This window comes from Prunus dulcis, chromosome 8 (assembly GCF_902201215.1).
Source record: "Prunus dulcis chromosome 8, ALMONDv2, whole genome shotgun sequence".
In the NCBI taxonomy this organism is placed as follows: Eukaryota; Viridiplantae; Streptophyta; class Magnoliopsida; order Rosales; family Rosaceae; genus Prunus; species Prunus dulcis.
The window spans coordinates 13,484,293-13,497,368 of record NC_047657.1 but is presented as its reverse complement, the minus strand read 5'-3'; the positions used below and the strand labels follow the sequence as shown (position 1 = coordinate 13,497,368).

The following is a 13,076-nucleotide window of genomic DNA, read 5'->3' as shown; positions in this document are numbered from 1 at the left end:
TGAACAAGAACAGAACATGAGAAACAGCCACAACAAAAGAGAACATAAATCAAACTTTAATTCATTAACACAATATTCATAGTCTGACTCAACAGCAAATCAGCTAAAACAAAAATATCTTCTTGGAGTTCATGACAACTCAGAAACAACTACTCTTGACGATTCTTGGGCCAAAACTTCAAGTCCTGGGACGTTGAAGGTCAGCTACTTAACGATACTGCAACCAAAAAGAACGCCAATTACAATGTGAAAATGATTCTAGATCGGTGAGGGGAATTAGCACACAGTCAGTGGCTGAATGTTCTCAAAGCATTACCTTAATGAAGCCGATTTCCTTGGCATTGCTACGGAAGCACTGCCTGCAGCACATGAGACCGTACTTCCTAATCAACCCATGAGGGTTTCCACACACGCGACTGTAAAAAGGAAACCAAAACAAGCAAAATCAATATATATATACACACACATATTGCAAAGATGCAAAGTTATAAACACAAACCAGAACCAAATAAGTAACAAATCCAAATGAGAAATGTATCAACAACAGCTACTCATGGAACACATCTGACCAAGATGTCTTCATGTAATTCAACAAATTGCAACACATCAATGCATTCAAATAACAATGGGAATATGCTTATTTAACCAAATTAGGTAAATCAACAGACAAATGGGAGCATGACAAACCCATGTGAAAAGGGCCAATTCAATTAAGATTGAGATTTATAAATTCCAGAAATATGCAACAAAACCGCAAGAATGATCAGATTGACAAACTCCACAACGAAAGATTATTGACTACAAACACGTTCAATATCATGGACTGTTTTCCTACAACAGACAGAAATTACAGAAACCCTAGCAAACAGAAAAGTTAAGACTACACACAAAATACAAATCAATCTAAATAAACTAACAACAGAGTTGAACTTGAAACCAATGAAAATGAACTGGGAATTGAAATTTCTCGGAAATCAAAGTGGGAAAATGAGTACCAGGTGCGCGATCCAGGGCCGTAGTTCTTAGGGTGAGAGTTCCACACGTTGGAGTGCCCCATGATTTCGTTTGAAGGAAGCAAAAACCTTAGCAGGCGCAGAGGAATCTCAGGGTGCGGATGAAGTGGAGCAGCTCGGTTTAAACTGGTATTTATACTGCGAGAGAGTCAAAACAAAACCCTAGAGTATAAGAACGCACGGGTGGGTTATCTAGCCGGGTCACCAAACGCAGGCCCACCCGACCCGACCCGTATATAAATATAAACGTAAATAAAAATCGAAAACAGAGACCTTTCGAGTTTCTAATTCTAACTTTGTTCAGAGTGAGAGACTATCTTCGACCAAAAAAAGATAGAGATTGAGAGACCATCTCAGTTCCTCCATGGCAGCCCAAGGTGGCTCTTCTTCTGCTGCTCAGGTAATCTTTTATCTCTGCGCTTGGCTGAAGCCGAAAGCTTGATTCTTTTGAAATTTTGTGACAAAGGGTTTTGTTGATTGTACGAATCAGGCGGAACCATTTGTTGAAAACGAAGAAGAGTTGATATTTGGAGCTGAATCGGGTTGGGTGGAGGCCCGAACATTCTGCGATCACCTGCCTTCCCTGTCCACTGATCTTGCTCACATTCCCGCCCCTGATACTCCCTGCAACAGGTTCCTTTTTCTCAAAGCTGTAACCTTTCTTTTTTCAGTTTTTCAGTTTTTCAGTTTTTCAGTTTTGTTTGTGTTGTTCCAATTTGACCCAGTTCTCAATTTAGCCTCTGATCACTTGTTCCTGCGTTGATTGTTATCACTATCAAAAGAGTTTGATAAAGGGTTTTTTTTTTTTTTTTTTTTCACAAAAGTGACAACCCATCTTCTAATTTTTCATTCATCCTCTTGTTTGTATTAGCAGCTATTTGTCTCTTCACCCATAAAGTCACATGCTGTATGATTGTCCGTTAAGCGTTTGCTTTCTGAATTTGTATGCTGTTTTTCAAACATATGAATGAGTTGAGGTTGCTTTACATGACCGCGGAACAGTTGTGACTGCTGTTTAAATCCAACAATGTGCATTGCATCTAACTTCCCCTGAAAAGCTTTAAAAAGAAAACTCTAGCATTGTTGAAAGCATGGCTCTGAGAGATCTAGGATCCTCATTCTACGGCATGAGGTTGTTCTAGTTTCTTTTCCTAGCAGTTTAATGTCTAGGTAACCTTTGGTTTTACACATATTTATATTCAAAGTGCATCAACTATAAAAGTATCTGAAATTTTTTCTCATCCAATTAAATCTTCAAATTGTTATAGAGAAAGAGAATCTAAAGCTTGCTCCTTCTGATTCTCTACCCTTTATACATTGATCTGAGTTGGAGTGCCTAAGTCTTGAATCATACGTTACATTTCTAATATGGGAAACAAATTTCTTAAACTAGATGCCAGCACCCCAATGAGAACTGGTTATGTTTGTGCTGTAAGGACGTCCTGTGCAGCCGTTTCGTGAACAAGCACATGCTTCAGCATTTTCAGCAGACAAATCATTGTCTTGCTCTCAGCTACAGGTATAATTATCAATGCTTTCTACAAAATTTTCCTTCCTCAAGTCATCTTTTATTTACTGTCTACAGTGATGGTTTCCAAATTTGTCTTCTCACTTTCTTTTCATTTCAAACAGTGATCTATCAGCTTGGTGTTTCTCCTGCGATGCATATTTAGATGCTCAAGTAATCCCACAACTGCGGGGTGTATATGAAACTGCCTACATACTGAAATTTGGAGAGGCCCCCCCGCTCCGGACGGTTTAATAGCAAACTGAGAGTTCATAACTGGAGGTGGTGATCAAATTCATTAGACTTACATTACACTAGTTGGAGTTTTTCTTATCAGATGAGGTTCCTTATGCAAATATGTACGTCATCCAAATGACATAATAGTAAAGTTCAATGGCAAATTCGGACAATCATGGATTGTATTGTAGTTATCAAGTCCTTTGAACTACTAGCTGTTATATAATTTGTTGTTGTATGTGTCTCTTGGATCAAATTAGAGACGGCTTATGTCATCAACTGTCGAAAATGCCGACAGTACAAAGAACAAGAAAAACTTGGGAATGAATTAAGAAAAAAAAATCTAGTCCAAATCTCATCAACTTCACTCCAAATCTAGTCCAACTTTTTTTCGTATGTGTTTCAAAAAAATATCTCTGAAACCTGTGAATGAATTAAGAATAATTTGGTAAATTTATATTAGTCCATTAACAGGTGGTCCTATTTTTACACTTATTTTTTTGGCTTTGAATCCAATCTATTATTAATGTCCCGATCTCTTGGTCTACAGGGGTCCAAGAGATTTGTGGTCACTCATCGTTTAATGTAAATTCAACGGTTCACTTATTTTTACACTCATTTTAAGAAATTTTTTTAAATTATTAGATGTTACATTTAACGGTGGGTGACCACAGTCTCGGAACTGTCTATTATCATACCTGTTGTGGACTACTTGTATTGTAGGATGCAAAATGATTTCTTTAGGTCTAGGGCCTGTTTGGTGGGCTTAAGTGTGCATCACGGACTGGATATGCATCTAGGCCAATAGTCTAGAATAACATGGTCTCTTCGCGTAGTCTCCTCTCTTCTCTGGTGTATTCGGCTTCTGGTTTGGCTCAAACAAGGTCCAAATCTCTCTCCCCCTCCCTCTCTCAAGTTTTGTTTTTCTAATTTATTGTTAAATTTTGAGATTTCTGATGAATGTCATCATCATTTTCTGGGTTTAGGGTTTCGATTTTATTGGCGCATGTTTGTCTCATTCTTGCTTTAAGTTTGTTTTTACTTCATTTCATTGAAAATCTTCAGATCTAGTATCGCCGATATGGGTTCCACTTCCATAGTATGCACCATTTCGTTTATTTATTCTGATAAAGATGATAGCTTTTTTAATATATAATATTTTACAGTGCAGTCCTAGAAAGTATGGCATCAAACAACAGCTAGGGTTCGAAGCCTGTTCCAGTCCGGTTTACTGCCACTCTGTTGATTCTGACAAATCCAAACGGGAGAAGATGCTGCCGAGTTTTCTCTGTTAACGAAGAACAGGTGAGTAATATATTATATATAATATATGCAAACTCCAGCTGCTCCCTTTCTTTCTCACTTTGTTCGTGCCTTGTTTTTGCTCAATCTCTTTTGGTTTTGCTTGCTCTCCAGTTAAGACCCTTCAACCCGACAAACTAAAAGACAGAAAGAAAAATAATATGGAAGAAGCAGAGCAGGAGCAAGAAGCTCGGGGGCTGAAATCTGTAGCTGAGGCCAAATGCAAAGACTCCAATTTCAAATCAGCCCTCAAATACGCAAAACGAGCGGAGCGGCTGTGCCCAAACCTGGACGGCATTTCCTCCATGGTCACCGCCTTCAAGATCCTCCGTACAGCCTCCAAAACCCCCGATCCCAACTGGTACAAGATCCTCCAGGTGGAGCCCTTTGCCCACACCAACACCATTAAGAAGAACTACAAGAAGCTCGCATTTCTTCTCCACCCTGACAAGAACCCACATGCCGGTTCCGAAGAGGCTTTCAAACTCGTTAGCGAGGCGTTTCGGTTCCTTTCCGACAAGCTTAAGAGGAAGGAGTATGATATGAGGCTCAGGATAAGGATTCAGGATGAGAAGATTAAAGAGGGTGGTGTTGGGGGTTTGGGTTCGAGTGTGGTGGTGGAGAGGGAGACTTTTTGGACTTCGTGTTCGACGTGCCGGCTTTTCCACCAGTTTGAGAGGAGGTATTTGGGGCATAATTTGGTTTGCCCAAGTTGTAGGAAGAGCTTTAAGGCTCTGGAGGTTGAAAGTGATGAGAATGGTGGTGGTGAAAATGTTAAGGTTAGGACCAGTGAGAGGTTGAGAAACGCCACCGATTTGGCATCAAAAGGGAAAATAATAAGTAATGAAGGATTGGGCAGGAGAGTGAGTGATAGTGGTGAAATTAATGGTGGTAGTGGTGGGAGAGGGAAAAGTGTGAGTGGTGGTAATGGTGGTGAACCATTTGGTTGGAGGTTGAGAAGGAGAATGAGTAGTGTTGGAGAGGTGATGGAGAGGTCTAAACCAAAGAAGGCAAAGACCAGTGAGGACATGATGACATTGGCAGAAATGCAGTCGGAAATGAAGAAAAAGGCGCAAGAGGAGAAGATGAAGATGAAGTTGAAGCTTCAAGACAAGAAGGATGGAAGAGAGAAGGAAGATAAGAGGGAGAGGCTGAGGCATAACGATTTGAAGAAGGGTAAGAATTTTGAAGTTGAGAGACGGACTATTTCAAAGAAGATTAAGGATTTAGGAAGTGATAAGACTAGATGTTTGGCAGTAGACAGGAGCAGCAGGGTGTCAAAGAGTGGGGATTTGGAGATTATGGCAGTGGAGGATTCTGATTTTTATGATTTTGATAAAGATAGAGAGGAGAGGAGCTTTAAGAAAGGGCAGGTGTGGGCGATATATGATGATGATGATGGAATGCCCAGGCATTATGGTTTGATCGATGAAGTTGTTTCTGTCAATCCTTTTGAGGTGAAAATGAGTTGGTTGGATCTTCAAAATAATGGCAATGAGTGGTTGGCTTCTTGGGAGAAAATGGGATTCCATGTCTCTTGTGGGAGGTTTAAGGTTGCCAGGAAGACTCCCATTTATTCAGTGAATATATTTTCTCATGTCGTGAATTGTGAAAGGGCTGCAAGAGAAATTTATCGTATTTATCCAAAGAAGGGTTCCGTGTGGGCACTTTATAATGAAGCAGCTTTGGATGCAGGGGGAAGCAACCTGTCTGTTAAAGATAAGCGATGCTATGACATAGTTGTGTTTCTGACCACTTATAGTGAGATGCACGGTTTGAGTATGGGGTATCTTGAGAAGGTTGATGGGTTCAAGACAGTATTTAAGAGGAGGGAGATTGGATCCCATGCTATTAGATGGCTAGAAAAGAATGACGTTAGGTTGGTTTCACACCAAATTCCTGCTAGGAAGCTCTCTGGTGATGAGGCTCCAAACCTTTTGAAAGACTGTTGGGAGCTTGATCCTGCTTCTCTTCCCCCGGATTTGCTTACATTTGGTTGGAGAAGATAGGTTATGGTTGGGAAAGCAGAGAGGTTTCGTATAGCCTTTCCTTCTTTGGTTTTGAGGTTCAAATTAGGATATGTAACTTACTGTACATCAAGTACCCTAGTGAGGTGATTTTGTAAATAAGGGTACTGCTTTTGAACTACAATCTAATCAGTTACTGACTTTATAATCTTGCGGGTTTATTTTTCTTCGCAAACTTTGTATTGTAAATTTTATTCAAAGTCAACAGCAACTCCTCAATGGCAATGGCAGCTAGCTCTGACTCTGTCTCTTCTCCTAAGGTAATCTTTAACTAGTTGAAATAGATTAAGTTTAATGGTTGATGCTAAAACATATATAGCTTTTTCTGAGAGCTTATGACCAAATGTAAAGGTTTGTTTGGTGAAGGCACGGACATGGTGTGATCACCTGGTTTTTTTTTACCTCTGATCTCACCGGCATTCCCAGTTCTGATACTCCATGCAAGAGGTTCATGTTACTTTTTCAATGGTTGTTTTATACTCTGAATTGTTGTTGTTTTTAAAACCCTGTTTGCTTTGTTTCTGAGTTGAGAATGATTGGTTGTTTGGCATTTGGGAAAACAAAGATACACAAAAGAAATGAAGTAGAAAAGTGTGTATGTTAAATGAGCTTTAATTATCTGCTAGAGCCAAGACCCAAGTCATTGCCTAGCGGTAGTAGAAAAGGAAAAGAAACTGTACCCTATTATGAAAAGTAGCTTTCTTTTTGTAATAATTTACTCTCTAGGTGACCTTAGTTGCATATATACATCCCCAAAGGGCTAGGGCCATCAACTAGAAAGACAACTTCGATGAAAGAAGATTTCAAAGTTATTCTGGCATTTACCATTTTTACATTATCAATGCCTGACTGCTTGAATGTGAACCGTAACTTGTATTTCTGATTTAAATTTGCAACTATGGGAACTGAGAGTTTTTAAAAGACTGGTGGTCTGTAAATTGAACCAAGTTAAAAGATAAAGAAAGTTTGGTTGGTGTGTACTTTTAACAATCTCATTGTAAGCACTGAGATTCTGTTGTATATTTACCCGGCCAAAAATTGAATGTCTTCATTCCTCGGCCTTGATCACAAAGGGTCCATCTTTTCTCACCATACGTTTAATTGACCAATCTCTGGTTAATTTCTTGGTTTAATTTCCTCTCCCACCTATGACTGTCTATTAAACATTTGCTTTCTTAATTTGTATGCTGTTTCTCAGACATATGAATAAATTGAGGTTGCTTACATGACTGCTACAATTGGTATAAGATTTCTATATCCTTTGTCATGCAATAGATATGATTCCTTCTGCGAAAATCTGTGTTTGCATCTCAAATGGGATAAAGTATGGGACCGTAGGAAGTGACTGCTGTTTAAATACTCTAAAGCCATCTAATCCAACAATGTGCATGGCATCTTCCTAAGTACTTCCTTATTCTTCAACCAATCCTAACAATCTCCCCCTTCCCCAAAAAGACTTTAGAAGGAAAACATAGGAAAATACAATGTAGCATTGTTGCAGGCCTCTGAGTGAGGACTAGGATCCGCATTCTACAGCATGAGGTTGTTCTAGTTAATTTGTAGATTTGCAAGTTAAATAAACTTTAATTCATCTACATGAAGCCAAGACCATGTCATTACTTAAATAAACTCGTAGCACGTTTGGTTTTTTACTGGTTGTTGCTTGCATGTAAGTTGCAATAGGAAATGAAAGTAAACTTGTTCCTTTCATCGACGATAAAAGGATTCGAAATAAACTTGTTCCTTTCATCGACGATAAAAGGATTCGAAAGGCTTTCTCTCACATTGAATAGAATCTTCAGATTTTTATAGTAAAGAGAATCCAAAGGTTGCTCCTTCTGATTCTGTTCCCGTTTTACGTTGATCTGAGTCTGAGTGCCTCATAAATTAGATGCCAGCACCCCAATGAGAACTGGTTATGTTTCTGCTGTATGGACGTCCTGTGCAGCCCTTTTGTGAACAAGCACATGGTTCAGCATTATCAGCAGACAAAGCATTGTCTTGCTCTCAGCTACAGGTACAATTATCAATGCTTTCCACAAATTTTTCCATGTTGAAGTCGTTTTTTATTTATTGTTTTACAGTGATTGTTTCCAAATTTGTTTTTCTCACTTTCTTATTTCAATCAGTGATCTATCAGTTTGGTGTTTCTCCTGTGATGCATGTTTAGATGCTCAGTAATCCCACAATTCCGGGCTGTGTATGAAACTGCCTAAATACTGAAATTTGGAGAGGCCCCATCATTCCGGACGGTTTAATAGCCGGCATGGAAAATAAGCACACTGAGAGAGTTTATAACTGGAGGTGATCAAATAAATCACAGTACACATGTTGGAGTTTTTCTTATCAGAATAGGTTCTTTAAAGAGACATTCGTACGGTCCTACCATTCGATTGCTAGGTAGCATATTCCGCAGAACTTGATGCTAAACATCATTCATGATCTACTGTACTCTATACCGAGGCATAAGTTCTGCAAATGTCTGTTGTCCAAATGACATAATAGTACAGTTCAATGGCTAATTTGGACAATCATGGATCGTATTTATCAAGTCCTTTGAACTATTTGGTATTATTCAATGTGTTGTAGTTGAATGAGTTGAGGATAGTTTGCTAATTGTATATATGATATACCTTAACAAATGGTCCTACTTCGGGTTTCAATCTGTCATATGTACCTCATCTATTTCTCTTAACCCTATTATATCTCATATACATATAAGATGCAAAAAAAATTCCTGTTAAGAGCATGCTCTCAAGTTTGAATCTTTCTCGAGTATACTATACTCAAAAGAACTTGATAAAATGACCCAAAAAAGTACATTCAAGATAAAATGATTGAAATCCAGGCCCATTTGAATCCTAAGTTCTTTTTATTAATATTTTTTTATCCATTAATATATATTGTTTAAACATTCGTGATTTAATTTTTTTTGAACAATTTAACCTAAAAAAATCTAAATTCCAAAATATAATATAATTTTACTTAAAAATCAAGTTATTAACAAATTGATGAAGTATAAAATAATTCTTGTAATATTTAAATTTAATTGGGGTTTTTGACTTGAAAGATAAATACATGCTACAAAAAAAACCCAATTCAAAGATTTTTAACAATATATGGCAACAACAAAAATTTAAAACAATAATAAAAAGAAATCAAACAAAATTTTTTTTTTTTATGAAGTATAAAATTATGATATTTGGTTTTTGGCTTCTCAAGATTAATCTTAGTTGGTCGAAACATTGTTAAAGGAGTTAAGCCCACTCTATATAATTCTAGGTTTTTCAAAGACCAAGTAAAACAATAATTAAAAAAATTATACATACATACATATATACATATATATATATATATATATAGAATGTTTGTATATTTGACTTTTGACTTCAAACTGAAAAATATAACTTGACAAAGTAAAAATTGCTTGTTATAAAGAAAGCATCACATCATGAATTATTAAACTTGTTTCAATATCAAAAAAATATCAAACATTTGTAAATTAAATAGTTTGATTTTCCAATGCAATATCAAAATAATTATTGTAATATTTAAATTTAATTAAGGATTTTTATCTAAAAACATAAAGGTTGCAACAAAAAAAAAAATCAATTCAAAGATCTAAAACAATAATTAAAAGAAAACAAATAAAATTATGATATTTTTTAAAGAGAGGAGTCAGACTCACGTGTTCTATTTTGCGAGCGTGCTATTTAGCAAATCACTTTTCAGACTCACTGTATTAGAAGATGAGTGATGCGTTTTTTTTCACTATTGGACTATATAGTCTCATTTAAGTTAATCCCGTCGCTTACCAAACAAGGATTTCAAGTACTATTTAACCCAGGCCAGTCTAGTGAGGCGTTCCAAACATGGCCGTGTATAAGATTGGAGAAGCATTTCTGGCCAAAATGTCAAAATTTGACTATGGTTGGGGGAATAAACATAGAGAAGAGTGAAGAGAATAACCTATGGAGAAGTTAGTAGAGGAATCCTAGGGAGAAGAAGATGAAAATAGGATTTTTCGCGTGAACGTGGGTGTTCTTTTTCCCTAGCTGTATAATTAAGCGTGTATTATCAAAACCGGGGTGTGTGGGTTGTATTAGTTAGTCAGGTAAGAAGAGTATTAAAAACTCAACCCGTTAAAAATGGTTAGGTAATTAAATAATACAAGTTGACACCAAACAACTGACATGAACTCATATCCAGAATCTAATACGGTGTATGAAACGAGCCCTAACCTTCTTCAAAAATTATAAAAATATTCATGGACAACCGTCAAGATGCTATCTTCCATCTCTAATTGGAATCATGTCAAACTCTATCATGAGAATATTTGACGAATTTATACCTTTCGTGACTCATAAGCTAAAAAAAATAACTAAAATCAACATCTTTAGTCAAATTAATTCACAAAACTAAGTTAAAAGGATATAAAATCATGTGAAATTATGAAATATCAGATGCCTTAGCCTAGAAGTTTCATAAAGAGAAGAGAGCAGTAAAGGAGAGGAGGACCTCAAAGTCACGAAAAAAAGGCGATTCAGCTTTTAGTTTGATTGGTGTATCCAAGTGACATACATAAACAGCGGTTTAGAAACCCAAAGACGCAAAGCAGCAACTCCTCTCAATGGCAAAGAAAGCTGGCTCTGGCTCTTCTTCTCCTAAGGTAATCTATCTGCGCTTAGTAACTAGTTGCTTTTTCTGAAAGCTTATGACTAAATCTAAATGGTTTGTTCGGTGAAGGCAAAGACATTCTGCGATCACCTGGCTCTTCTGTCCTCTGATTTCACCCGCATTCCCAAATCTGATACTCCATGCAAGAGGTTCGTGTTACTTCTTCAAATGGTTGCTTTAGACTCTGAATTGTTTTTGGTTGCTTTGTTTGGGAGTTCGGAATGATTGATTGTTTGGCATCTGGGAAAACAAAGATACACAAATGGAGTAGAAAAGTGTGCATGTTGAATGAACTTTAATTATCTGCTAGACCCAAGACCCAAGTGATTGCCTAGTTGAATAGAAAAGGAAAATAAACTCAACCCTATTTTGAATAATTAGCTTTCTTTTTGTAACAATTTACTATCTAGACGACCTTAGTTTCACATATAATATATATCTCCCCAAAGGGCAAGAGCCATCAACTATAAAGACAACTTCGATGAAAGAAGATTTCAAAGTTCTTCTGGCATCTACCACTTTTACACTATCAAACCCTGAGTGTATGAATCTTGAACCATAACTTGTATTTCTAATATGTGGACTGGTTTTGATATACTAGATGCCACGACGTCAAGGAGAGTTGGGTTTGTTTGTCCTGCAAGGACGTCTTCTGTAGTCGATATGTGAACATGCACTTCATTGAGCACTATAGGCAGACAAACCATTGTCTTACTGCCAGCTGCAGGTACCATTACCAGTGCTTTCTACAAATTGTAGCCTTAAATCTTTCATTTTCTTTACTTTTCTAGAGTGATTGTTACCAATATTTCTTGGGGTTTTTGCTTACATTTTGAAACAGAGATCAAAGAATTTGGTGTTATCGCTGCGAAGCATTTTTAGATGCTCGAGTGATCCCACAATTGCGATCCTTTCTTTCACCCTCCAATGCCTCCAAGGTGAGCTTCTTTGCTTCTGTTCTTTTTATCGTCCACATTCCAATCACTCATATACTTTCGCATGTTTAGGATCTATCCTCTTCATCCAAGCTAGAGAACATGGATGCGCTGATGGTTGCTGTTGCTGATCTTATATCTGAGCCAGTTCCTAGTTTTGACCTTCGTCCAGCAGATGCGCATTCGTTGGTTGGGCACGATGAGCTTGTATTGGCCAAGGAGGGACTCCAGAAGATCTTTGATCGTGGGTTAGAAGCTTTAGCTGATCATCAAGTGCAAAAGGAGTTTCTCGCATACTCAGCCATATTTCTAGCATACCATCCATGCCCATCAGAGTTGAAGGACCTTTCATCATTCGGGGTTAATCTTTCAGAGGAAACCTCTACTTTCCTCCAAGCTCAACATAAGTTGAAGGTGGCGTCAAACCTATCAGCCTCAATTACTCAGAAAAAGTTTGTGCTCCTGCAGCAAGCTTCAAAGTATGCTGAGGTGAAGAAAGAAATTCTTGCCACGGATGGGAAAGTTGCCATCCTTAAGGCCATGATCAAAGGGTTGGAGTCCGAAATAAAGAATTTGGAAGCTAGTGATCGGGAGAAGACTCATGAGGTTTTGGATACCATTGATACACAAGTTACTACTGTGAGAGATGGATTAGTCTCAGACTTAGCACAAGCGTCTGCCATGGAGGGAATGACACGGGCAGCGAACGAGTTAGTAACTCAGCGGCAGTCAGCTTGGGATAGCCTGAGGACTACTTTTGCAAAGCTCTCCTGATGTATATGGCAGTCTGCATGGAAGGGAAGAACACACTGTCAATGCTGTTGAAATGTCAAAAGGATGATCTTCTAGACTATGTTTCATTAACCAAGGCTCATAATTTCGACCCTTCTGTCTTGTTGTAAGCTCACTAGGTCACTCCCTTTTGAATATGGAAGTGATCAAGCTCGGCTAATCTCGCTTTGTCCAACTCTTCCTGCATCATGGCTTGATCATTTTTGGATAGAGTTTGGTTCTGATTTTGATGGCTATCTCCATTTACAAAATTGCATTGTCGTTGGAGCCTAAGGCAAATGGTATGGTTCCATCAAGCCAAAAGAAAATTGGCATATGGTTCCAGTCCTGAACTTCTTAGATGTTTAATAGGTTCAGAAGGTCTTTAAAGTAGATAGAGCCAAGTCTCTGGGTTTCCTTGACCATAGTTTCTATGAATGTCGTGAATTGTTTGTTACTCAACTCAGTCTACCAATTGATTTAAGTAAAGTCCGTTGTTTCATTGTTGTCTCTCTCTCTCTCTCTCTCTCTCTCTCTCTCTCTCTCTCTCCCCCTCTCCTATTTCATCCTCCTATTATCACTTTTTCCTTATTTCTTTAATCTTCTT

General features: G+C 37.8%; 4 protein-coding genes across 5 annotated transcripts; 3 read left to right on the top strand and 1 right to left on the bottom strand.

Moving 5' to 3' along the window:
- Positions 1 to 6: 6 nt before the first annotated feature.
- Positions 7 to 1,134, bottom strand: LOC117637481 (40S ribosomal protein S29). Its single transcript, XM_034372375.1, has 3 exons — positions 996 to 1,134; positions 317 to 416; positions 7 to 217 (listed from the first exon to the last, which is right to left on the bottom strand). The coding sequence occupies exons 1-3, from the start codon at positions 1,055 to 1,057 to the stop codon at positions 209 to 211; spliced, it is 171 nt and encodes a 56-aa protein (XP_034228266.1). The 5' UTR covers positions 1,058 to 1,134; the 3' UTR covers positions 7 to 208.
- Positions 1,135 to 1,299: 165 nt separating this feature from the next.
- Positions 1,300 to 3,001, top strand: LOC117637117 (histone deacetylase 6). Its single transcript, XM_034371917.1, has 4 exons — positions 1,300 to 1,413; positions 1,504 to 1,646; positions 2,407 to 2,532; positions 2,646 to 3,001. The coding sequence occupies exons 1-4, from the start codon at positions 1,378 to 1,380 to the stop codon at positions 2,773 to 2,775; spliced, it is 435 nt and encodes a 144-aa protein (XP_034227808.1). The 5' UTR covers positions 1,300 to 1,377; the 3' UTR covers positions 2,776 to 3,001.
- Positions 3,002 to 3,510: 509 nt separating this feature from the next.
- On the top strand, positions 3,511 to 6,311 carry LOC117637116. 2 transcript variants are annotated; one of them, XM_034371915.1, is made up of 3 exons: positions 3,511 to 3,641; positions 3,929 to 4,062; positions 4,174 to 6,311. In XM_034371915.1, exon 3 carries the CDS (start codon positions 4,221 to 4,223, stop codon positions 6,066 to 6,068), a length of 1,848 nt encoding a protein of 615 aa, XP_034227806.1. In that variant the 5' UTR covers positions 3,511 to 3,641; positions 3,929 to 4,062; positions 4,174 to 4,220; the 3' UTR covers positions 6,069 to 6,311. The 2 variants fall into 2 exon arrangements, with proteins under 2 accessions (XP_034227806.1, XP_034227807.1); XM_034371916.1 differs by having other exon boundaries at positions 3,517 to 3,641; positions 3,924 to 4,062.
- A 4,292-nt stretch (positions 6,312 to 10,603) lies between these two features.
- On the top strand, positions 10,604 to 12,976 carry LOC117637313 (RING finger protein ETP1-like). The gene is made up of 5 exons (XM_034372172.1): positions 10,604 to 10,755; positions 10,833 to 10,912; positions 11,365 to 11,490; positions 11,605 to 11,701; positions 11,771 to 12,976. Exons 1-5 carry the CDS (start codon positions 10,717 to 10,719, stop codon positions 12,470 to 12,472), a joined length of 1,044 nt encoding a protein of 347 aa, XP_034228063.1. The 5' UTR covers positions 10,604 to 10,716; the 3' UTR covers positions 12,473 to 12,976.
- Positions 12,977 to 13,076: the final 100 nt, after the last annotated feature.